Source organism: Leptopilina heterotoma, unplaced genomic scaffold (genome assembly GCF_015476425.1).
Source record: "Leptopilina heterotoma isolate Lh14 unplaced genomic scaffold, ASM1547642v1 Lhet_14, whole genome shotgun sequence".
Lineage (NCBI taxonomy): Eukaryota > Metazoa > Arthropoda > Insecta > Hymenoptera > Figitidae > Leptopilina > Leptopilina heterotoma.
Window position 1 is genome coordinate 2,976,010 of NW_025110859.1, and position 27,465 is coordinate 3,003,474.

Here is a 27,465-nt window from a genome sequence, read left to right on the forward strand (position 1 = left end):
ATTATATCGTACAATTTACGGACTTTGCGGACCTTTTTTTTAAAAAAACGGACTTTTACGGACTTCAAGCAAAGTTACCGACTTTTACGGGATTTACGGACCTAGTTCGAGCTCTGGAATTTTTAATTTCTTTTTTATTATGTTAAAAAAAATTTACAAAAAAAATAATTAATTATTTTTTTTCACAATAATAATAATTTACAATTTTATCAGAATAATAAAAAAAATATTCCTGGTTATTTTTCCGAATTTTATCATAATAAATTCTTCTAAATAAATAAATAAATAATACTAAATGTTGTCATTATAATGAAATATAAATTTGCAATAATAATAAAAATAAAAATAATAATAATAATAATAATAGAAATACTATATTAATAATAATAATTTTGTGATCTATAATTCTAAAATTCGCAATTTCGTAAATTTTTAGTATCGATAAAATAATCGAACTTTAAGAATAACAAAAAAGAACCAAATTATTTTAAATGATAATTGTTTATTATATATATATATATTTTTTTTTTTCTTTTATAAAGATGAAGGATGATGGATCACAGGAATGGTTTGCATTATCAATAAGGAAGCAGTCAAAATAAATCGCGATACAGTTCAATTATTGCGTGTATTGACTGCAAAAAAAAACTAAGTACACTCAATGCGGAATCAAATTCCAAGATATTTTAGTAATTGTAATTTTTGTTTTTTTTTCCTTAATAACACTAGAACGTGAATGATGTTTTCTACGTCATATAATTTCGTATAATTTTTCTCTCGCACACGCACACACATTCATTACTTTCGCATATATACCTAGATAACATCAAAATAAATCTATCTTTTTTTAATAGCAAGATTCATCAATTGAAAACTATTTACATATATATTAAAGAGTGTCTAAAGAATGTAAGAATACAGGAGCTTCTTTTTTTTCTCTTTGTTTATTTCAACCACTCTCTTTTTGTTATATATATTTTTTTATTTTTTTGGAAGAAATTCTTTTGTGCTCTTCTTGCATTTTTTTTTTTTTTGTTTCTTCAATTCTCTCGTCCGCTCCTCGTAATTTACATTTTATAATTTACATTATAGTAAAATTCGATATTGCGCGAATTTTTATTTTCATTTGCACTACGTTAATAAATAGGTACAGATTTTTAATAAAATTGGATGATAATATTTATGATGATAAATTGATAAATTTTCTCCGATTATTTTCGAGATTATGATAAAACGGAAATTTTTACAATTTCTTTTTTCTTCAATTATATGTTCAATTTTCAAGTAGTTCTTTAAAAATTTCTTTCATGAATATTTTAACAAACAAATTTCGACACTTGTTACAAGTTCGATGTATGGCTTAAATAGAAAATGCGTGAAAATTGTTTTCACAAATATTTTCTTTGTCGTCACTTGAAAAAAAATTTTATTCTCCATTTTAAGAAGTTGTCTCAATTTTTATTTAATGTTTTCGTTTTTTTTATTTGAACAATAATTTATAATTTTTTAAATGTAAACAATATTTTATAATTTTCTAAATTTAAACAATATTTTATAAGTTTTTTAAATTTAAACAATATTTTATAATTTTTTATAATTAAAAACAATATATATTTTATTAATAATTTATTTTTATTTGAAATAAAAAAATTTTTTCGTAAGAAAAAGTATTTAAAAGATGAGATGAGACACATTTATTCTTAAATGGAATATAATTTTTTTTTCCAGCGCTTTTAGTAGCTCAATAATTTATCTTACTATAGGAATTTGTAAACAAAAAAATGCTATATAATAATAGAGAGAAAAGCGATAAAAAAAAGCTTTATAGAAAAAATTTGTTTTTAGTTTTGCTTTCTTCAAATTTGTACAATAAAATATAATTATTTTATGTGGAATTCTATTGTATTTATCATATATTTATATAAATGTCGATGAGTTTTCGGTTTTTTTTTTATAAAATATTATATTATAATATTAATATAATATTATATTATTAAAATATTATTTTAATATTAGTATAATATTATACTTTGTAGAACATTAACAAAATATTTTAAATTAACGCTATTATTGGCAAAATAAACTTTCAAAAGTGAACAGAACATTTTTCTTTGGTAGCACAAAACATGAACTAATTATTTCTTAAATTGAGTAATATAATTATAAATTTGCGTATTAAATTCACATAACAAAAGTAGAAAAGAAATTTTTCTTTTCCTATAGAAAATTTATTCTGCATACGTAAAATTATCTTTTTCTTTTTACTAAAACAAACTTTCTATATATATTTTAGTTGAAAATAAAATTTTTTGTTTCTTTAATTTTAAATTCTATATTTTAATAAAAATTTGAAATTAAAAAAAACAACAAAAAAAAATATAAAAAATAGCAAAAATCGGAGCAAAGCAATTTTCAAATGCAGAAAATTTTTCCGGCAATTTTAATTTCAACATAAATCGCTCAATTTACGTGTGTGATATATATATTTTACATAAATTACAGCATTAAAAATTAACAGCATGACTGAAACTTACGTAAAAGTTTTCGTGTCGCTCACAAGTAATATAACACGCGAAACCAAATGAGATAAAAAGACAGAAGATAGAAAAAAAAATGCTTTTTACGTCTAAAACCTTTTTGCAAATCTATACAGCTTATTAATAAATTGAAAACGAATTCAAATAATTAACGAAAATTAATTTAAATAATTAACGAAAATTAATTCAAATAATTGACGAAAATTAATTTAAATAATATGTCTGGAAATTAATTCAAATAATTACCGAAATTCAATTCAAATAATTAACTAAAATTAATTTCATTTACATTTACTAAATAATTTACAAAAACAAAAATGCATTTTCATCTCATTTGTTTTCAATTCAACAGAAACTTTATATAAATTTACACTTTCTTATTCAATAATAGCATTTTTAATTTATAATCTTATTTGTTTATTTAGTGATTTTAGATAATAATTATAAAGAAGAGGATGATTTAAAAATTTTCTTTAATGATTTTTAATGATTTTTTTAGATTTAGACCCATAAGATTCTGTTACTATTTATTATAATTATTAGATCAAGTGCTTAGTTGATATAATCATCAAACAATAACGAGTGATTCTTTACATTTGATAAGTATAGAAAAGAAAAATTATTCCTTGTTTTGTTTCATAGTTCGAATAACAATATTAATACATATTCAGTCGCTGTAACTCGAATGATAATTTTCAGAAACACAAAAAATAGAAGGAAATTATATCAGTTGATAATTTTCACAGTCATGTGTTGCGAATTTGTTCTTTTTTTATTTTTTTATTATTATTTTTACATTTTTATTTTCTCCATCTCTTATTATTATTTTTCTTAGTTTATTAATTTTTCTGATAGTGATTTTGTCTTGTTTCAGTTTTGGTAATTTTTCTTTCTCCTTTCTTTCTTTTCTTCTTTTATCTCCATTCGATTTTTTTCATTTTTTCTTGTTCTGGTTTTATTTTATTTTTCCGATTCATTTTTTTTTTTTGGGATTTATTAATTTTTCTGTTTTTATTTTGTTCCAGTTTTATTAATTTTTCTGTTTTGTCTTGTTCCTGTTTTATTCACTTTTCTCTTCCATCTCGCACCATTTTCGGAAAATATTCAAAAATAATCAACGAATAATTAAAATAATCTATGAATACTTGAAAAATACTCAAAATAATGGAAGAATACTTAATAATAGTCGAAATAATCGAAGAATAATAAATTGAAGATAATCAAAGAATACTTGTAGATAATTAAAGAATAATCGAAAATGGTATTCGGACAAGAAGTCCAAAACAAAAAGTCCAATCCAAAAAATCCAAAGTAAATGAAATCCAAAAAATTAAAATAACAAATAGTTTCACTTTGGATTTATTTTTTTGGAGTTTTTGTCCTGGTCAAAAAGTAACTTTCCTTTTTTTAAAAACATTTTATAGAATAATCGAAATTATTCTAGAAATTTTTTTATTTACGAAAATAATTGAAATTCTGTGAAGAAATTTTTTATTTTTGAAAATAATTGAATTTTTGTAAAGAATTTTTTTTTATTGTAGTAAAAATTTTATAGCATAATTGAAATTCTTCTAGAAATTTTTTTATGTTTCAAAACAATTGAATTTTTTGTAAAGAATTTTATCAAAAATGTTGAAAATAATTCCGATTTTATAGCGAAAAGTAAAAATGTGGCTTTTTTACAAGTTTCATTATTTATTTTGGACGATTTTATTTATTTTTGATTTTTTGACTTTGGACATTTTTATTTTAGATTTTTTGTACTTTGGGCTTTTTTTCTTGGACTTTCGGGTCTGGATTTATTAATTTGGATTTTTTGTCCTGTAATCTTCGAAAATAATCGAAGAACTCTCGAAGATAATTTAATATTTAAATAATCAAAAAGTGCGTAAAGCTAAAGAATATTAAAGAATACCTGAAGGTAAGCAAGAAATACTTAAAGAATAAAGAACAACTGGTGCAGAACTAGTTGCAAAATCACCCAAAAGTTAAACAAAAATCGTAACACATGTCTGTTGATTATAATTTCATAAAAAATTTTTCCTCGCTAGATATCGAATTTGCAAAACGATTACTATCAGATATAACTTCTTATATATCGTTTAAATAAGATAAGACGTTATTTAGATGTCCTTTATTTGAAACAACAATATAACTTTAATGTTAACACCACCGTCTATTGTTTCTTGTTCTATACATCAAAGTTGACATCGTGTCTTTAATAATAATTCACAGTTTTTCTAAGGATTTGAAATTGTTGCTGAGCATCATTTTGACACTCTTTTCCTAAGGATCTCAAATTGAGAAAAAAGCGTAGGAAAATTGTTGTCTCGATGTGATAATATATCCTTAGAAAAACTGTGAACTGAACAACTTTGCCATTACTTGAAAATCGCGCGCAAAACATTATTTTTTGTACAAATTCGGATTTACCAAGGTCGCCACATGCCTTCCTCATCCTTGACAGTCTGTTGACTAACAGGCGGTAATAAATCCATTCGTCCAGTCTCACTACTCGCATGACTAGAAGGTCTGACCTCATTAATAATTGTATTATCGATAATTGCCGATCGCATTTGATGTTGATGATGTTGTCCAGCATTATCGACATTATTAATACGGGGAATTTTCGCCAATTTCTTGCCCGATGTGGTGAAGTCGAGTGGTTGCTCCGGTTGCTCCAGCTTTGATGTTTTCTTGTTGTGCTTCGCACCGTCCGTCGACCAGTCTTGAAGATCGTCGTGTGGCCTTTTGTTCAACTTGTCAGTTGTCTTGAGGAGTGACATGTTTGTCGCGGCCCAAATTGCAGTCGGTGGATTCGGTCCAATGCTGATGCCGTTCGCCGCAGCGGCTGCTGCCAATTGAACGTAGTGACTAGGCAGGAGGAACACGACTTGACCGTCGGGTAGCCTCGATGGTATTACTTGAACCACGGACAGCATGTTGGCATTGTCCTGCGATGTTGAGGCTTGATCGGCTGAAATTTCGCTTTGCTGATGTGGATCGAGACTCGTTGGATTCACCTGACTGAAGGCGGATGTTGGCCTACTGCTGTTGTTGTTCTCGTCGCCGGCCGTTGTACTGCTGTCGGGTCTGTCGGCCTCAATTTCCGGAATTTCCGTTTTCATTACTGCTGGCTTTAGTGCCGTACTGCAATGGGGTGTGTGATGATCCAAAGGACCGGGACTCGTTACGCCTGTTATTCGATCTGTCACACTTCCGGGACTGCTGCCAAGACCACTGTCGGGCCTTGAACCCAAATCCAAATCCAATTCCGAAACGCAACTGTCCAAGTGACGCTGTAGCCTTTGCTTCACTGCCGGATCCATTGGCGTTGTATTTCCGGTTATGATGTCGGGTGCTTCCAAATAACGACTCACCTGCGAAAAAAAACAGTTTCGATACTTGAAACAAGTGGAAAATGTAAAATTAATGTCAAATTAAAACTAATGCAAAATCTAAACAAGTGGAAAATTAAAACTAATGTAAAAAAGTTCCAATAAAAGTTAATGTAAGTGTAAAATCTAAATAAGTGTTAATAGTCAATCTAAACAGAAATTTACACTCAATTTTACGAAAGACAAAAATTTCTTTAATCTCTTGTTGGTATTCCAAAACATTCAACAACAAAAAATACTTTTGCGTAAAATTAGAATTTTCTAAAAGTTACTTTTACAAATATAGTTCAAAAAAAAAAAAAAATAATAATTCTGTTGAGTAAGACTCAAGGAAGGTCAAAAGAAAGACTTCATAAGTTAACGAGACGGTGGAAACACGTGCAAAAAGTTAAAGCCTAAGGCACTAAGCAAAAAAGGAAACATAGAGGTGCTCTTTTATTCTTCTTGAAAAAAAACAAGTCAAGTGCAAAGTTGTGGTACAAATTTAGAAGGAAAAAAAAGATAAAAATTCCCTACTTCTAAGGTGTACAAAAAAAAAACATAAATATATAAAAACCAAAAATTCACCTGGACTAAAAGTTAAAATTAAAATTAAACTGAGATACCAAAAATTAAAACAAAAAGAAACCAAAAAAATTAATTTTCTTTACGAAAAACAAAAAATACAAATTAAAAAAAAAATAAAAACTTAAGGAAACAAAAAGAAATAGAAAACTAAAAAATAAAAACTAAAGAAAACAAAGAACTAAAGGAAACAGAAAACTAGAAAAACAAAAAACTAAAAGAAACAGAAAACTAAAGACTAAAGGGAACCGAAAATCCAAAGGAAACTAAAAAATAAGACTAAAGAAACAAAAAACTAAAAGAAACAGAAAACTAAAGACTAAAGGGAACAGAAAATCCAAAAAAAACTAAAAAATAAGACTAAAAAAACTAAAGGAAACAGAAAACCAAAAAATAAAGAAAAGAAAAAACTAAAAACTAAAAAAAAAATAAGAAAAGAAAACACATAACTGAAGAAAACTAAAATGAAAAAACAATAAAAAAAATGGAAATAGAAAACTAAAATAGAATAAAAATAGAAAAAAATAAAATAAAAAATAAAGACTAAACAAAAAATAAAAAAAATTAATACCAAAGAAGAAAAACTAAAGAATAATAAAAACTGAAGGAAACTGAAAACTAAAGACCAAAAGAAACTAAAAAATAAAACTAATAAAAAAGAACACAAAGCGAAAGGAACCAGGAAACTAAAAGTAATTCAAAAACAAAAACACTAAGAAGAAACTGAATTACAAAAACTAAAGAAAACTAAAAACTAAAAGAAACTAAACAAAAAACTTAAGAAAACAAAAACTCAAAGAAATAAAAAACTAAAAAATAAAAACTAACGAAAATAAATAACTAAAGGAAAAAAAAATTAAGAAAACTAAAAACTAATAAATACTAAAAATTAAAAAAATTAAAATTAACAAAAAAAACTGAAGAAAAGTAAAAACTAAAGGAACCGTTATAATTAAAGAAAACTAAAAAAACTAAAAGAAACTAAAATATAAAAACTAAAAAACAACAAAACTAAATGAAAACAGAAATCCAAAAATTAAAAAAAACGAAAAAATAAACGCTAAGAAAAAAAAGAAACTAAAAAAAGAAGAAAATCAAAAGCTAAAAAGAACTAAAAACTATAAGAAATTAAAAATTAAATACTAAAATCTAAAGGAAACAAAAAAACTGAATGAACTACAAATTATAACAACAGAAAATAAATAAAAACTGAAAGAAACTAAAAAAAATAAATAAATGAAAAGTAGAAACTAAAGAAAACTAAAAGAAACAAAAAACTAATAAAAATAACTAAAAGAACTAAAATCTAAACAAAAGTATTTTTCAATAAAAAAGGCCTAAATACAAAAATTCAGTCCATTTTTATAACATAATAATTAAAAAACGATTTTAAACAAAAAACCGCAAATATGAATAAAAAACAATAAAAAACAAAAACTAAGCAAAACTCTACTTATTAGGTAAAATATCCATCTCTCAGAATACCCACAAGAAATAATTATAAAATTGTAAAATAAAAAAATAGGATCTAAAATAATTTCTAAAATTGGTAAAATTTGGTAAGGATTTGAAAAATTTGTAAGAATGGTAAAAATTTGTAGAAATGGTAAAAAATTACAAAATAAAAAAATTTGTAAAAATGGTAAAAATTTGTAGAAATGGTGAAAATTATAGAACAAAAAAAAATTAGTAAAAATGTTAAAAAATTTATAGAAATGTTAAAAATTTGTAAAAATGCTTGTAAACAAAATTTGTCTTCTCACCTCACGTGAACAATCCTGATATCCAGCCTTATACCTGGATAATCCAGGCTGGGCCAGAGAGCGTTGCCTCTGTAAATGTCGAACTGTTAATTCGAGAATATCAGCTTTTTCCAATTTGCTGTGTTTTGTATTTTCTAGGCGAGCACTATCCAGAATGAGGGCCTTTAGCGCCGCCAAAGACTGGTTGATTCTCGCTCGTCGTCGCTTTTCCATTAGTGGTTTATTTGCCTTCAAATAGAGAAAAAAAGAGAGTGAAAATAAAACATAAACTTAAATGTTTCACTGACATTTCCCTCTTAGATCTAAATATTCCTTGAAAAACAAGTCTCGAAGCCAAAATCAAGACAGAAAGTGGAGAAAAAAATAAAAAAAAATAAGAAAAATATATAAATCCAATTAAAACTTTTTTTCGCATTTCATTCAACAAGTTCATCGAACTTCACTTTTTTCAAAATATAATAAAATTTCTATTTTCTTCATTTTTTTATTTATTATTTCATTATTTTTAATATTTATTTTTATTTTCATTATTTTATTTTTTTTATTTATCTTTTTTCTTTTTATTTAAATATGAACAGGACATTTTATATTATAATAATAAATATATAAAAATGAGTCGATTATGAGTATAATTATATGTATTATGTTTCGGAAGAAAGAAAAAAACATTCCATTCGTGAAGAATTTCATTTGAAAAGTTCGCTAATGGAGCAGGTTGGAAAATTATTCCAGGAAACGAGCAATCCATTTAAATAAAATTCAAATAGATTCCAGAAGTTTCGAACATCAAGATTAGTTACTTGTCTATGCCTCACTCCATTCAGACACGTGTACCGACAATATAAATTTGTCCAGCGTTTGCCGGGGGAGTGGAGGGAGGGAAGAAATTTGTTTTCAAAAGCGCGTGTACACACAGAGAGAATGAGTATATATATATACATACTTGGAATCAGAAATATTTTACACTTTTTAAAATGTCGAATTTTTTTATTTAATAACAATTATTTCAATATTTTAATTTTTCAAATATTAAAATTTTTAAATATTTTATTATATATGATTTTTTCTATAACAAATTTCGTTTGACTGATCAAAATTATGCAAATTTTTTTCCTTTTTATTTATAAAAAATAGAAAATTGTTAAAAAATTGTGATTAAGAAGTAGGAAATAAATACCCATTTTATGCATAATTTTTATATATATTTCTTAATAACAATATTGTTCACAAACTCATTCTTTTATTTTGGGGGAAAAAAACATTACATATTCCCGTTTCTTAATATTTTTGTAGAAAATTTTCCATTTTCATAAGGAAATAATTTACATAATTTCTATTTCTTAATTAAAATTGTTTTACTTTTAATAAAATTCAAAGTTTTTCAAAAATAAAGTAAAAAAATGTTTATAAATTCTATTTGTCAATTAATTATTAACTATAATAATTTGAATGTTCTTTCGTTCATTCACTTTTTCTGTCTCTCACACTCTGAAGTTGTCATCTATTTATATTTTTTTTTGTTAACTTTAGATATATTGTAATAAAATTATTTTTATTTTATAATTAATTCAATTAATTCAAAATTGTAATGACAAATAGAAATCATCAGATTTTTTTTCACTTCCTTTCATTAAATGATTAAAATTTTGTTAAATATTATGTTTTGTCATATTGAAATCATGCAGATTTTTGTTCTTTATTACTTGTAAACAAAATTAGAAAATTGTTAAACAACTGTGATTGAGAAATAGAAAATTTATTTATTTTGCATTATTTTTCTTTATGAATCACAATTTTTTTTAACAAAATTATTATTAATTTTCTTTTAGAAAAAGAAGAAAAATATTTGCACAATTTCTATTTTTAATCTTATTTTTGGAACAGGATTTTCCACAGGAATTAAGACATTCAAAAATTTTAAATTCAAAACTTTTTTAAATTAAACAACTTATAAAAGTATTGTTATAAAACATGAAGATACCGATTGCTCCGAGTCTTCGACTCGGAGTGATCGATTTCTTCATGTTTTCTAATAATTAAAGATGACCGCGAGAGATAAAATCATTATTTTACATTATAAGAATATTGTTACTGTAACTTCATCAAAATTATTTTCATCATTTTATTTCAATTATTATTTTTTAGAATTTTAAATTATTTTTTATGAAAATAATTGAAATCCTTAAAAAAATTTTATTATTTATAAAAATAATTGCATTCCTGTGAAATTTTTATTATTTCTGAAAATAATTAAATGTTTGCATACAATTTTATTAAAATTTTTTTTAAATAATTGAATTCTTTTTGGGAAATTTTATTAAAATAGTAGATATTGAAAATCATTGAAATTAGAAAAATTTTTGAAATTAATTGAAATTAGGACAAGAATTTTTTTGCCATTTATGAAAATAATTTAACTTTGGAGAAGAATTTTGTTATTTATAAAGATAATTAGGATTTTTACGAATTTTTTTTTTCTAATTTTGAACATAGTTGAATTTTATAAGAAGAATTTTATTCTTTTTTCGAAAATAATTGAATTTCTGCAATTACTTGTAATTTCTTCAAAATTTGATTTCTTTTAGTGTTTTCAACAAAAATTTAAATTAGAAAATTTTTAGATTCTATTATTTTTAAAATTGCTAATTTTATTTTAAAAAAAGGTATTTAAACAAATTTTAGTTGAAAATGAATTTGATAATGAAATTGAAAATTTTTAAATTTTTAGAAAATAAAGATAAATATTACTCAAAAAAGTGTTCTGTTACATTTATTTACGAATTTCTTTAATTGCAAAATTATTCAAAAACATCAATAACTTTTTTTTTAAATAAATAATTAATTATTATTATTTTTAAATAGGAATTATAAAATTTTAACTAAAATTAATTTTTAAATCAATTTTCATTCGAAAATTCTACGAAAATTCAATTATTTAAATAGAAAAGTAAATTATTAATTGAATATTGAATGTTTCTTAAACTTTAATTCTTATAAATAATTGTATTACATAAGTTTTAAATAATTGAATTCTTTTGACGAATTTTAATAAAATCTTTAAGAATAGTTACATTTTTCAAGGATGAATTCGATTAAAATTGTATTAAAAATAATTGAAATTCTGCATTGAGTTCAATTATTTACGAAAATAATTGAATTTCTAAAAAGAATTTTATTATTTACGAAAGTAATTGAATCCCCGTAAAAATTTTATTATTCATGAAAATAATAATTGAATGAATGCGAAGAAATTTATAAAAAAAATTTGTAAATAATTGAGGCCTTGGATCCAATAACTCGCCCGACGCTCGGAGGAACGCGCAACTGCCAGTCAGTGAGCAGTGAGCGCCTCTGGGCCACTCACTGCTACCCGACTGGTATTAGCGCGTGCCTTCGAGCGGCGGGCGAGTTATTGGATCCAAGGCCTCAATTGAATTGCTGTGAAATTTTTATTACTTTATGAATATAATTAAATGTTTGCGTACAATTTTATTACAATTTTTTTTAAATAATTGATTTCTCTTAACTAGTTTTATTAAAATAGTAGAGGTATTGAAAATTTTTGAAAATAATTAAAATTTTTACAAGAATAACTGTATTAAAATTTTTGAAAATAATTTAATTTTGTGATAAGAATTTAATTACTTTTGAAAGTATAATTGAATTTCTGCAATTATTTATAACTTCTTCAAAATTCAATTTTTTTTTAGTGTTTTTAACTAAAATTCTTTTATAAATCCATTATTTTTAATAATTGATTAAATATATATTGACAAATTTAACTAATTTTAGAAAATTTTGAATTATTAAAATTTTTCAAATTATTGTCAGAAATTGAAAAAATGGAAGGTTTTGCACCTATTATAATTAATTTCATAGTTTATGTATTTTTTTTTTTTTTATTACTCTTTCCCTGCACAAGCCGCAGGGTGGGACGCATGAATATTCCCCACATTGAACTTGCAACAATTTTTGTGTATCGAAATAAAAAACTTAAAATATCTACTTATTAGAACTGCAATAATTCGAGTTTTCTTTTAAACAAATTTTTGTCACAAGAAATTAGTATTTGAAGAAATATTTATTAACTGCTTTTTTCATTTGACTGTATTTTAATTTATAAAAATATCCATGTAGGGAAATATGAAAAAATAGAACATTTAGTTTTTCATAGTTTTTTATAGTATGTATTTTAAAAAATAAAAATTTTGCTTAAATGAAATTTTAAGTACATAAAAGTTTATTTAAAAGGATTATAACCTAAAAAATTTGTCAATTATCAGAATTTTTATATCGTAGTATTTCTATACTATCGAATTTTTATGTAACCTAAAATATATGTAATTGAGTTATAATCTCACAGAATTTATATTTAACATAATTTTGATGTACAACTATTTACATTTAGTTGAAATTATATTTAAAATAATTTTTATTCAATCAAATTTTTATTTAACCATATTTGTAGTTAACCGAATTTTCGTATGAGTGAATTTCCAAAGTACCAAAATTTATAAAACATATAGAATTTTCAAAAGGTCGAATTTCTAAAGCATTAAACTTTTAGAATGTCGAATTTTCATTTGTCCTAACTTTTTTTGCCACAAGAGTTTCCTCTCTATAATTCTTATTGATATGGTTGATTTAACCCGTTGACTGTCGCTGACGCATATATGCGCAAAACAAAACTGGCCAAAAGTGTTTCATGACGCATATATATGCGCAACTTAAAAAAAGTGATTAAAAACTTCTTAAATGTTCCTGAAACCGGTTACTCGGGGGTTTTGAGGGTCGCTGATTACGAATCTAACATTAGTTTTCCAAAATTCAAAATGGCGGATCCAATATGGCGGACAACGAAATAAAAAATTGATCACATTGGCTTGAAACTGAATACTCGGGGGTTATTAGGGTCGCTGATTACGAATCTGTCATTATTTTTCTAGGGTATTTATCGAAATTCGATTTCACCAAAAATTATCATACTGATGTCATATTAACCAGTTTCAAACAAATTCAATAAATTTTAAAAAATTTTCCGCCATATTGAACCAGATATTTTGAATTTTGAAAAACTGATTTCAGATTCGTAATCAGCGACCCTAAAAACCCCCGAATATTCAGTTTCAAGCTATTATAAATAATTTTTTATTTTGTCGTCTGCCATATTGGATCCGCCATTTTGAATTTTAGAAAACTAATGTTAGATTCGTAATCAGCGACCCTTAAAACCCCCGAGTAACAAGTTTCAAGCAAATTCGACGAATTTTGAAAAAATTTCCGCCATCTTGGATCCGCCATTTTGAATTTCTAAAAACTGATGTCAGATTCGTGATCAGCGACCCCAGAAACCTTAGGGTACCAAGTTTCATAAAAATCCATTAAAATTTTTTTCAACACACTTTTGGCCCAAACAGTGGAAATCTCGTTGCAAGCCAAGGGGTTAAATTGTGTGGGAAATTTGAAATCATATGTTAAATCAAATTTCGCGCATATGCAGGTATTTTTTCATGATTTATAATAAAAAAAATTATTTTTTTGCAAGATTCTTCTTGTATAGCAATGCATTTATTTGGTTGATTCAACCAAAATTTTGTTGTTTGAAATAAACTTTTTTCTGACTGAATATTATTCAATTTTATAGTCCAAAACATAAAATAAATGCCCCACCTTCTTTTTTCCGTAAAAATTCACGTGAAACACACCTTTGAGATTAAAATGATAATGATGATGATGATTTTCGATTCAAAGAGGGGTTCAGGCAACATGTAACCTTGGTCACGCTTCCACAGTTTGCGAAGGGGTGATTATGTAGGATCTCCCCTATTATAAATAGTCGTGGATAAAGGGATGGTACGCGTGTGCATCTTGGGAGGGATTGAATGGTTTCCCTCGTGGACAGGTTACATAATTGTGTTTTGATTTTCTAAAGATCCTATCGTTTCAGTATATATATATATATATATATATATATATATATATATATATATATATATATATATATATATATAAAACTTTTCCGCCGCAAAACCTTCGATATATCGTGTCTACCTATATATGCAGAGCGTCAGAGAGGACCCATCTGTGTAGTGGAATTACATTCAATCGAGGGTCACACACACTATATGAAAATTGTCTTGTAACAAAATTGAACAATAGTTTCAAATTGATTACAACAAACCAATTCTCCTCAAGACTGTTGTACATTTAAGAAGACATTTATATTATCTTGGTGTTTTATATTATTGATGAAAGCTGACATAAAAATGCATTGCATTCTTTACTTTCTTTTACTCGATATTTTTCAATGAGGTAATGGTAAAAAGAAATTTTGCCCTTTTGCGCAAATTAATACAAATCCAAAAAATTATTTGGTACCTATACGCCTGAATTATATTTTATTTCCTTTAATTCAAAGTTATTATAATTATTCAAAATTATTCAAAAATTTATTTATTACTTCTTTTTATTATTATTTTTAATTATATTTAATATTTTTTTACTGTTTTTATTTATTTCAATTTCATCAATCGTCATTATCAACATCATCATTCGATCATTTGAATTATTAAAAATGTTTACTAATTTGAATTAGTGGCTTACTTTTTGCTAATGAATTAGTAAATTTTACTAATAAATTAGTAGAAACTACTATTTATTAGTAAAATAAAAAAATTTTAATTTTATTAATTTAGTTGAAACTACTATATAGTAAAATAAAAAAAATGCAATTTTAATAATAAATTAGTAGAAACTACTATTTATTAGTAACATTTTCTAATTAAAAAGCAAGTCAGTTACTAATTCAAAATTTACTAATAAATTATATTAACAATAAATAATAACTAATAAATAATTTTTTACTAAATTCTACTAATAAATGAGTAGAAATGACTGTATTTATTTAGTAAAATTTACTAATTCAAAAGCAAAAAGTCAGTCACTAATTCAAATTAGTAAACATTTTTACCAATTCAAATATTTAGAGAGCGGGTGGAGCATAAAAAATTAAAATTTTAATACAAGAAAATAAGTTCAACTAATTTAAAATTAGTTCAATAAAATTACAAAAAAATATTTAGAAAAACTTATGAAAAGAAAAAATATTTTCGATTCCATAATCTGATTGGAAAAACTATATTCCGCAATACTCAGTTTTGAAAGAATTAAAAAGTTATTTTTAAAAAAATAAGGTATTCCTTGGATAGCTTGATTCAAGGTGTGACCAAAACAAGTTATGATTATTTTACGACTTTTTCTTTAACTCTCAACTTTATACTAAAGGTTATACATATAATTCAGAAATATGTACTTGAAGTTTCTGACTAATATTTTAAAGATTGGTAAAAAGATAAAAAAAATTTCTAAATAAACAATGTTGTATTTAAATCTTTCTAAAAAAATTTTTATTAATAGAAAATTTTATTCCATATTCTGTTTTATTTCATTTATAATTTTATTTAGGAAATTATATTTTATACTATTTTCTTCTATTTTATTTTACTAATAAAACTTTTTCAAACATATTTACTCTCTAAATCTGAATTAGTAGTTTTATACTAATTAAAGAGTGCGAATTTATTTACCAATTAAATATTAAGGAATTTACTAAGGTAATAAAACCCAACTAATTTAGCAGTAGAAAAAATACTAATTTAATAGTAAAAAAATTACGAATTTAATAACAAATAAGTAGAATTAATTAATTAATTAACATTAAAAAATTATTAAATTAATTTTTTAGTAGAAAAACTAATGGCTAAAATCAACTGATTCGCTAAATGAATTAGTAACACTGTTTTGATTACTTTTAATAAAATTTATTTATTTTTATTTATTTATATCGATAACTCCAAGTTTTCGAGTCGGAGTGATCGATTTCTTCATGTTTCATAATAATTATAGATGACCGAGTAATAAAATCATTATCAATATTCAATTATTATTCACAAGAATTTTTAACTAAAATTCTTCTTTAAATCGATTATTTTTAATAATTTTCGAAAAAGTTCTTTGAAAATTTTCAAATCCATTTGTTTACAATATTCAATTTAACGAAATTTTAATTATTCGTAAACTCTTCAATTCAATATGTATTAGAAAATAACAACTTTAAATAATTTCAAAAAAAAAAAAAAAAATCCGCAATTAAAGTTTCTTAAAAAAAATTAATTCCACATAATTATTAGTTAAAAATGGAAAAAATTCATATTTTCAAAGATTTTAATCCAAAACATTTTCAAAATTCAATTATTTCTAAAAAATTTCACTCTAATAATTAAGGAAGATTTCGACTATATCAGCAATTAGTGACATCTATTAGACGTCAATTGAACTCTTTGGTTTAGAGTCAGGTGTTATTCTTAAGATAATTATTCCGATATGGTTGTCGGTAAATAATTATATTTTTGAATTTAATTTTTGATCTGAAAAAATAAGCTGCGTGAACGACTGCACTGTGCATCTGTGAGGACTCGAACCCCAGTTAATAGCTGCCTTTCGCGGGACTAACGCCTACCAATGCACCATGCCAACACAGCCTGGACGTTCACGTTTCTTATAATCTCAGATCAAGCCCATACACTAGTCGAAGAGCTGTATAGTTAATGTAGGAAATTATTTGCTGATTAAGAATTTTAATTAAGGAAGATTTCGACTATATCAGCAATTACAGATGCACAGTGCAGTCGTTCACGCAGCTTATTTTTTCAGATCAAAAATTAAATTCAAAAATATAATTATTTACCGACAACCATATCGGAATAATTATCTTAAGAATAACACCTGACTCTAAACCAAAGAGTTCAATTGACGTCTAATAGATGTCACTAATTGCTGATATAGTCGAAATCTTCCTTAATTAAAATTCTTAATCAGCAAATAATTTCCTACATTAATTTCACTCTAATACATTTAAAATTTAATTATGATCTAAAATTTTAACTGAAATCCATTTTTAAATCAATGTTTATGAGATAATTCTACTAGAATTCGATTATTTAATATTACAAAAATAACAATTTATTGAATAATTGCAAGTTTCTTAAAATTGAATTTTCATAAAGAATTTTATCTGAAAATATTTAAATAACTAAATTCTTTTGATGAATTTTAATAAAATTTTTAAGAATTTTTTCGAGGAATTCGATTAAAATTGTATTAAAAATATTTAAAATTCTGCATTGAGTTTAATTATCTATGAAAATAATTGAATTCCTAATTCCTAAAAAGAATTTTATTATTTACCAAAATAATTGAATTCCCGTAAAAATTTTATTATTTATGAAAATACACGGAAAGAAAAAGTCCGTCAATCATTAATAGACTAGTATATTACTTTGAGACGGGACACAAAATCATTCAATGGATAACATACTTTGAGTCACAATCAGTGACGAGTTGCTTGCTAAAATTTAGAAAACTGTCATCAATATATAAAACTCGTTCACTAAAATTTAGAAAACTGTCTATTAAATTTTCTATGACTATCAAAAGCATTCAAAAAATTCAACTTCTTTCAGAATTATCCCTAATTTTAGACACTATTTGGTACAGAATGAACACATTTTTTTCGTTGCACAGTTCCGATATTTTATTTACACTCTTAGACGCTTTAGACCAACACATTTTCGCACTTATAATAACTACACGTAGAAACGCACACTTATAACACTTTAAGTTTAGAAGCGAACTGTTCTTATATACCAAATAACAAAATTTTTCACAACTTGTGAGAAATGATTTTGCACTAATAACTACTTTTTAATTAGCGAGAAATATAAAAGAAAATATATTTTCATCGAGGTCAATTTCTAGACGCAATTCAACTGCAAATTGTTGGTTAAGTTAAATATTCACATTACACATAATAGTATATAGGGATATGTATAGCAGACAGCAAAAACACATGGACTATAGAGAAACCGGAAGAAATGCGCATCGGTACACTGCGCAACAATGCGCTAGTGAAGAGCGCCGATTTAGAATACGAGTCAACTAACGTTTCACAAACTTTCACTAATGATTCGTAAACATTCAAACAGCCATTGATAACAATTCAGCATTAAATCTAAAACAATTGGTCACATACTGGCATTCTAATCAATCCATGACTCGTTTTCAATCGTTAAGTAAAGTTAAGTAACCATCAACGGAAAAAGTGTCCCGTCTCAAAGTAATATACTAATCCATTAATGGTTGACGGACTTTTTCTTTCCGTGTAATAATTGAATGATTTTTGAAAATAATTAAAAGTTTGTGTAGAATTTTATTAAATTTTTTTTTAAATAATTGAATTCTTTGGAAAATTTAATGAAAATAGTAGATATTGAAAATCATTGAATTGAGGAAAATTTTTGAAAATAATTGAAATTAGGACAAGAATTTTTTTGACATTTATGAAAATAATTGAACTTTGGAGAAGAATTTTGTTATTTATAAAGATAAATGTAAATTTTTTACAAATTTTGAACATACTTGAATTTTATAAGAAGAATTTTATTTTTTTTTATGAAAATAATTGAATTTCTGCAATTATTTGTAATTTCTCCAAAATTTGATTTTTTTTAGTGTTTTCAACAAAAATTTAAATTAGAAAATTTTTAAATTCTATTATTTTTAAAATTGCTAATTTTATTTTAAAAAAGGTATTCAAACAAATAATTGAAAATGAAATTGAAAAATTTTAAATTTTTAGAAAATAAAGAAAAAAAATTTTACTCAAAAAAGTGTTCTGTTACATTTATTTAGAATTCTTTTAATTGCAAAATTATTCAAAAACATCAATAACTTCTTTTTAAATAAATATTTAATTATTATTATTTTTCCATAGGAATTAAGATTTTCAAAAATTCCAAATTCAAACTTTTTTTTAAATTAAACAACTTATAAAAGTATTGTTATAAAACATATATTATTATTATTATTATTATTATTATTATTATTTTTTATAATAAGTAGAGATGATCGAGAGATAAAATAATTAGTTTATATTATAAGAATATTGTTACTGTAACTTCTTCAAACTTATTTTCACATTCAATTATTAGATAAAATTTTAACTAAAATTCATTTTTAAATCAATTTTTATTCAAAAATTCTACGAAAATTCAATTATTTAAATACAAAAGTAAATTATTTATTGAATATTGAATGTTTCTTAAACTTTAATTCTTATAAATAATTTTATTACCGAAGTTTTAAATAATTGAATTCTTTTGACGAATTTTAATAAAATCTTTAAGAATAGTTACATTTTTCAAGGAATTCGATTAAAATTGTATTAAAAATAATTGAAATTTTGCTATGAGTTTTATTATTAAGAGAGCTCTGAATTTGTAAAAGTATTTACCAATTTGAATTAGTGACTGACTTTTTGCTTTTCAATTAGTAAACTTTACTAAAAAAATTAGTAGAAATTACTAGTTATTAGTAAAATTTACTAATTCTAAAGAAAAAGGCAGTCACTAATCTAAATTAGTAAAAATTTTTACTAATTCAAGTTTAGAGAGCACTAACTCAAATAGTAAAATTTCTACAGATCATTTAGTTAAAAATAACTGATTGACAGTTAAAAATAACTCATTGTCAATTAAAAATAATAATTGATGTTTCAGTAGATTTTTTTAAACTGATTCAATTAGTCAAATTTAAACAATTTTTCAGTTATTTTTTTTTACTGAAAACCAGTCACTTTTTGACTGACAATCAGTTATTTTTGACTGATTGCAGAAGCAAAAAGGCAGTCACTAATATTGTCACTTAAAACTGTGATTTTAACTGATTCAAATTTGCAAAGTATAATAAAAAACGTTGCTGCAATAAAATTTTTGCTTCTTTTGATTTGAAGCTTTGTTTTTTTGTGGAAAAAAGTGAAGTTCCCTTAAAGAAAATTAAACCTTCATGGAATATTTTACCATCCAACTTGAAAAAAATACAAACGATGAGACTATTTTTCAAGAAGAATTTATAGTGAGAGATAGATATAGAAATATTTTCAACAGAAAAATAGAAACACAGTGGAACCTCGATTATCTGCATTAATTCAGGCAGAATCTAGTTCGGATAATTGAAATTGCAGTTATTTTCGTATTATTTCGTATCATTTTGTATTATTGAATGGCATTTGTCTTCTTTTTGGTATTTTCATTAAAAGTCAATGGTTAGTCAATAAAAAATCTTTATTTTTAGGAGATTTTTCGTCACATGAAACACAAATTTAAAATTTTTAGTTTTTACATCTGTAAAAACTGAAAATTTGTGTTTCACATGACGAAGAAATTGGGATAATCGAGGTTCCACTGTATATTTGTTTCGATAATATTATGATAAGAGTTGCATATATTGTTATGCTACAAATTTTGATAAGAGTATTGTTTTGAGCATATTGTTTTGATATGAGTTGTATATACTTTTTCGATGTAAAGTATATATTGTACACACTTAGAAATAAGACCACGATTTTAGACCACGATTTTAGACCACTTCTTGTTACACAATACAAATAATACACTATCAGCTTAAACTAGGGAATAAACTAGGGAGAGAAGTAGCTTAATGAGTAGGAAGTATTTATGGTGTAATGAAAGAAAGGTACCGCCACTGCCACCGTTTCTTTCTCACACCAACACATCCAAGGTTATATCATTCATTTTAAGCAGAGCGACGCGGCGCTTTTGCGTGTTCCACAGTTTAGGGAGGAGATGAGGGAGAGTAAGGAGAATGTGAAAACATAGTCTCTCTCTCTCTCTCTCTCTCTCTCTCTCTCTCTCTCTCTCTCTCTCTCTCTCTCTCTCTCTCTCTCTCTCTCTCTCTCTCTCTCCTCTCTCTCTCTCTCTCTCTCTCTCTCTCTCTCTCTCTCTCTCTCTCTCTCTCTCTCTCTCTCTCTCTCTCTCTCTCTCTCTCTCTCTCTCTCTCTCTCTCTCTCTCTCTCTAAGTGCACCAAACTACAATCTCAAAGGTCTGTTACTCAACAAAACTTATGTCAAGGATGAAAATGAGAGTCGTCTTATTCGAGAGAGTCACGTATCTTCAACGCAGTTTAGAGACATTTCAAGAGGATACAAATTAGCTGTTGAAACATGTACCACAAAGTTCGTAATTCAATGCCTTTTTTTTCCTCAAATTTCACTATATAACACGACAGAAAAAATAAGCTTCCATAGGTCATTATTTTAATGTTATTTCAAATATCGCAATGCTAATTGTATGGCACTTATTCTACAAATATGGAATATATATGTATATTATAACTGGGTGATTCTTCTGAAAGTCCCAATTTTTATGTCTCGATTAATTTTACAATATCTACTCTCTAACAATTATTATCAATTTCCATAGTAAACATTGAGCACTTACTTATATCATTAAAAAAAAATTAAACAATTTTATTCATCTGCATTTATGCAGAAATAATTTCATCTCCGAAGCCTTTTTAGCATGTCTCCAATAGGACATTTATTTACATTAATTTAGTTTTAAAAAACTAAATTTTTACAGTTTTTTTCGAACTCTTAGAAATTTTTTAAAAATAGTGTCAGAAAGTACAATGTTTTTTCTATGATTATATGCATTTAAAAATTTTTTAAACCTCAGTTTTATTTTTGATAAAAATGTTTAAACTTTGTCTTCAGTTTTATAGGTTAAAATTACTTCACGATGATTACTGATATATTTTTGTACATTAAAAATATCCTAAGCAAAATTTTAATGCACATTAAAATAAATCTGAGAATCTGATGTTTAATTTGCCCAGAAATTATTTGTGAAAAGGAGGCAAGTTATTGCTTTTATAAATAATCGAACTTTACATTTTGGTTCGAATAAAAATTCAATTTCATCTCCGAAGCCTTGCTTTTTGTTAAAGAATTGAATATACAAGTAAATTTAACGGAATATTTCGATGATAATAAAAAGTTACATTATGAATCACTCTCTAAATCTTAGTGTAGAATTCTACTAATAAATAGTAAAATTTCACTAATTGTCCGTAATTTTCATGCATGACTTCTCCCCCTTTTTGATTAGTAAATTTGACTAATTTTTAGTAAAATTCTACTAACAGCTAGTAAAATTCTACTATTTCTTAGTTAATTTTTAGTAATTTAAATTCAAGCAGTACATTTCTGCAAAAATTAATAAAATAATTTTATTTATTTTTCCATAATACCAAATTTGTTAAAAATAAGAGCATTGTTTCTTATTCCAGCACAATTTTCAATAAACCATCGTGTAAAAATGTCCCTATTGTATCATTTGTTAAATTGTATTGTACAATTCAGTATATACCTATACACGTAAATTTTACCATACTTTTACGTAATCTCTCTTTTTCAATCCTAACAAAATGCAACCAAAATATCAATAAAAATACTCAAAATTCAGTAGCATAACAAATACAATTTCTCATTTTCCAAAATTTCAATAAACGTTCAAATGAAAAAAAAAGTTATTTACTTCTTTTTCAAATTCTAATTTCATTGTAGAATTATTAAAAAAAAGTAATTTATAAGGCTGAAGTCCGCAACGTTTTTAAAAACGAAACAATACTTATTTTATTTGCAATTTTAAAAATAATAGAATTTAAAAATTTTCTAATTTAAATTTTTGTTGAAAACACTAAAAACTCAAATTTTAGAGAAATTACAAATAATTGCAAAAATTAAATTATTTTCAAAGAAAAATAAAATTCTTTTTATAAAATTCGACTATGTTTAAAAGATGAAAAAAATTCTCATAAAAATCCCAATTATCTTTATAAATAACAAAATTCTTCTCTAAAGTTCAATTATTTACATAAATGTCAAAAAAAAATTCTTGTCATAATTTCGGGGGCCCCCTGATTTCAATTATTTTCAAAAAATTTTCTAATTTCAATTATTTTTAATATCTATTATTTTAATAAAATTTTCAAAAAAGAATTCAATTATTTAAAAAGAAACTTTAATAAAATTGTAACAAACATATAATTATTTTCATAAATAATCAAAATTTCACAAGAATTAAATTTAAAAAAGAAGTTATTGATGTTTTTGAATAATTTTGCAATTAAAGAAATTCGTAAATAAATGTAACAAAACACTTTTTTGAGTAAAATTTTTTTCTTTATTTTCTAAAAATTAAAAAATTTTCAATTTCATTTTCAATTAAAATTTTATTTCAATACCTTTTTTTAAAATAAAATTAACAATTTTAAAAATAATAGAATTTAAAAATTTTTGTTGAAAACACTAAAAAAAATCAAATTTTGAAGAAATTACAAATAATTGCAAAAATTCAATTATTTTCAAAGAAAAATAAAATTCTTCTTATAAAATTCAATTATGTTCAAAATTTGAAAAAAAATTCTCTTAAAAATCCCAATTATCTTCATAAATAACAAAATTCTTCTCCAAAGTTCAATTATTTTCATAAATGTCAAAAAAATTCTTGTCCTAATTTCAATTATTTTCAAAAATAAAATGCAGGTTTCTAATTTCAATGATTTTCAATATCTAATATTTTAATAAAATTTCTCAAAAAGAATTTAATTATTTAAAAAAATTTTTAATACAATTGTATGGAAACATTTAATTATTTTCATAAATAATACAGGAATTCAATTATTATTTTTATAAAAAATAATTTAAAATTCTAGAAAATAATAATATTGAAATAAAATGATAAAAATAATTTTGATGAAGTTACAGTAATAATATTCTTGTAATATAAAATAATGATTTAATTACTCGGAGCAATCGATATCTTCATGTTTTATAACAAATACTTTTATAATTTGTTTAATTTAAAAAAGGTTTGATTTTGAAATTTTTGAATGTCTTAATTCCTGTGAAAAATCCTATTCCAAAAATAAGATTAAAAATAGAAATTGTGCAAATATTTTTCTTCTTTTTCTAAAACAAAATAATAATTTTGTTAAAAAAATTGTGATTCATAAAGAAAAATAATGCAAAATAAATAAATTTTCTATTTCTCAATCACAGTTGTTTAACAATTTTCTAATTTTGTTTACAAGTAAAGAACAAAAATCTGCATAAAATTTCAATTTGATGATCCCCAAGTTTTGAACGTTCAAATGAACGCAATATTTTTTATTGAAGATATTTTTATAAATTATTAATCACAAAAAATTTAAAAACTGAAATATTTACGGTTAGAAACTCAGTTATTAATTTTTTGGATAGTAACGCAAAATAATTGCAATAAAAATTTAATTTGTAGATGAAATAAATAAATTTCGTTCATTTAAACGTTCAGAACTTTAGGATCTTTCAATTTGACATAAAACATAATATTTAAAAAAATTTTAGTCTTTTAATGAAAAGTAGTGAAAAAAATTCTGATGATTTCTATTTGTCATTGCAATTTTGAATTAAGTATAAAATAAAAATAATCATAACATAATATACAATCCATCTAAACTAAAGTTAACAAAAAACAAAAGTATAAACAAAAGACAACTTCAGAGTGTAAGGGACAGAAAAAGTGAATGAACGAAAATTCAAATTTTTTTAGTAATTCTTGTTATTTTTTAGCAATTGTCTTTGAAGTAACAATTATTTTTTTGAAAAATTTGTACATATTAAAATTAGAAATGAATTTAAATTGAAAAAAAAATTCTTTTTTGAATTTTCGTTTTTAAAAACGTTGTGGACTTCAGCCTCAATAATTTATAAACATTAAAATTATGTTTAATGTACATTTTTAATTTTTGAAAATCATTTTGCAATAAAATGTCCAAAATATTTCATTAGAAAATAAGAAAAAGACGTTTTTATAAGAGAAAATTAATTTCTTATTGCAATCAGTAATTTTTGGATTTCTCTAAACTTAAATTAAACTTGCTTCATCTGAACGTTGTAAAAATTTGAAAAATTTGTTTTTTTTTGGTTTAAAATTATTTTTAAAAAAGAGGTACTCACTCTTCTTCCGTCAGAATGTTTGGGACTAGGGCTTGGACTTGGCGTTGGACTGGGTCCAGGAACAGTGACTTCTTGATGCTGTTGTTGTTGTTGTTGTTGAAGATGCTGCCTCTGGCTGTTGCTAGTAGATTTCTTCTCCTGGTGCCTCAGCGAGTGGAGACGCGCAGTCATCTTAACAGGACCTCTCGGCCCTTTTTAAGGTCGTTCTCTTCACCCGTCGAATTTCAAATACTGAGACACTTATCATTGCGTAAATGCGCCCTTCAAATTTTTCAGTCTCACTTTTCTGCTTCTTCTTCTTCTTTCTCTACTCCTTTTTTCTTTCTTTTCTGCTTCTTCTTTTTCTACTCTTTTTCTTTCTTCTTTTTCTACTACTGTTTTTTTTTCTTCTTTTTCTTCCTCTTCTACTTCATTTTTTACTCCTTTCTCTTCTGTCACTTCTTTCTCCTCAGTAAATCACTAAATTTCAACTCAAGACTTTAAAATTCCGCCTTAAAAAACTCTACAAAATGTTAATTTACAGTTTATCAAAAAAAAATTCACCGATACACTCCGAATGAAGAAAACTCTTTTTCCTTCACTTTTTTTCAACCTTTTTTCAATCTTTTTTCCAAAAGTTTTTGAAAAAATTCTTTTTCCCGAAAAAAGAATAAATTCTTTTCACTCTTTATTGAAGTGGGGGAAAAAATAAAAAAAATTTTGCCAAAAATTTATTCTCCCGATGAAAAGAAAGTTTACAAAAGTTTCAACCCCTCTCCATCAAGTTGTAGTGAGCGCCGCCACATGGTTTGAAATCGCTCGACCACTTGTCAGTGTCGCACTCGCACTGTTCACCGTGGGAACGCGGGAAGAACGTTTCTAGCAAAACACACGTGACACACACGTAAAATCCAAAGTCGTCGGAATTGTATTTATATATATGATGTCCTTCAAAACAAACGATATCCAAGTCCAGTCAACACGTGTCCTAACAACTTGTTACTCGCGTGATTCACACACTCTTATACACCATAGATATATATGTGTGTAAATAAAAAAAAAACTTTTCCTAATTCCACTTTTCGAAAGAAGAAAAAAATTTCCTCTCTCTCTCTCTTCTTTTTTATTCACACCAGTTTTTTCAAAAAACTTTTTTCTAAATCTTTTGTTTTGAAACCGAGGTTAAAAACAGGCAAAACACGAAAATCCATAAAAACGATGATTGAGAAGAAAATAGTTTGTTTTGGTAAATACTGTTTTTTTTTGTTGTATTTTTTGCAAAAGTGCGAAATGCACGAATGATGTTCACACGAAGAGCGACGTCGACGGACTGTGTGAGGGTGCGATTGGCTCTTCAGTGTGCCGGCTGACGTGTGGGAGAGGGTGGCAAAACGAGGGGGCGACCAGAGGTGGCAGCAAGCGAGAGAGTGAGTGACTGAGAGAGAGAGAGAGAGAGAGGAGGGCGGCGATCACGCGCGATGGTTTTGAGCATGGTTGGGAGTCCCCTGGGGGGACTAGTCGGCTCACTCGCTCGCTCACGTGCGCCCTTGCCTACGGGCATCCAAACAGTGGCGTAAGCATTAGTGTCGGTAAACTTTAAAACTCTTTCCGACTTTGCGCTTGTTGGCGTAATGGGGTCAATGTGTCAAATCTTTAACTATTTAAATAATTTTCATTTCTCAAGAAAATAAAAAAAATATTTTTTTTATTCAACCCAACAAATTTTTTATTTAAATCAACTCTCTAAATTATAAGTAAAAAAAAAATTATTAAACTATTTCATCAATATAACCTTCAGTTTTAAATTTGACACTAATTTTTACACAATTAACTAAATTGTTTATTAGTAAACATAATTTATACAATTGTTTGTAATACAATTTTTTACTCTCTAAATTTTAAATAGGTAAAATTGTTTACTAATTTTGACATAGTGACTGACTTTTAGCTTTTTATTTACACGGAAAAAAATATAAAGTAACTTTTACTACTTTTATAGTAAAAAATGTCTGGTAATTTTTACTATTTTTGGAGTAAATTTTGTTTTGTTCGAAGTAAATTTTATTAGTTTTTACAAATATTTACTTCGAATGTAGCAAAATTTACTCCAAAAGTAGTAAAAATTACTACACGGAAAAAATTAATTTAGTACATTTTACGAAACTAATTTTGGAATAGCGGATACGGAGAGGAGTTTAGTATAAGATAAAACAGAATCAATAGTAATATATGATGACTGCGTTTCTCGAAAACTCAAAAAAAATTCTATGGAATTCACAAATGATCGGTTGGACGTTCTAATTCA

General features: G+C 24.9%; 2 protein-coding genes across 3 annotated transcripts in view; both read right to left on the reverse strand.

Moving 5' to 3' along the window:
* Nucleotides 1–27,465, reverse strand: part of LOC122497978 (serine/threonine-protein phosphatase 4 regulatory subunit 1-like) — a 595,496-nt gene that overhangs the window by 421,601 nt on the left and 146,430 nt on the right. The window lies entirely within an intron of this gene.
* On the reverse strand, nucleotides 4,237–26,541 carry LOC122497981 (transcription factor HES-1-like). Its single transcript, XM_043605441.1, has 3 exons — nucleotides 25,182–26,541; nucleotides 8,263–8,490; nucleotides 4,237–5,917 (listed from the first exon to the last, which is right to left on the reverse strand). Exons 1-3 carry the CDS (start codon nucleotides 25,350–25,352, stop codon nucleotides 4,967–4,969), a joined length of 1,350 nt encoding a protein of 449 aa, XP_043461376.1. The 5' UTR covers nucleotides 25,353–26,541; the 3' UTR covers nucleotides 4,237–4,966.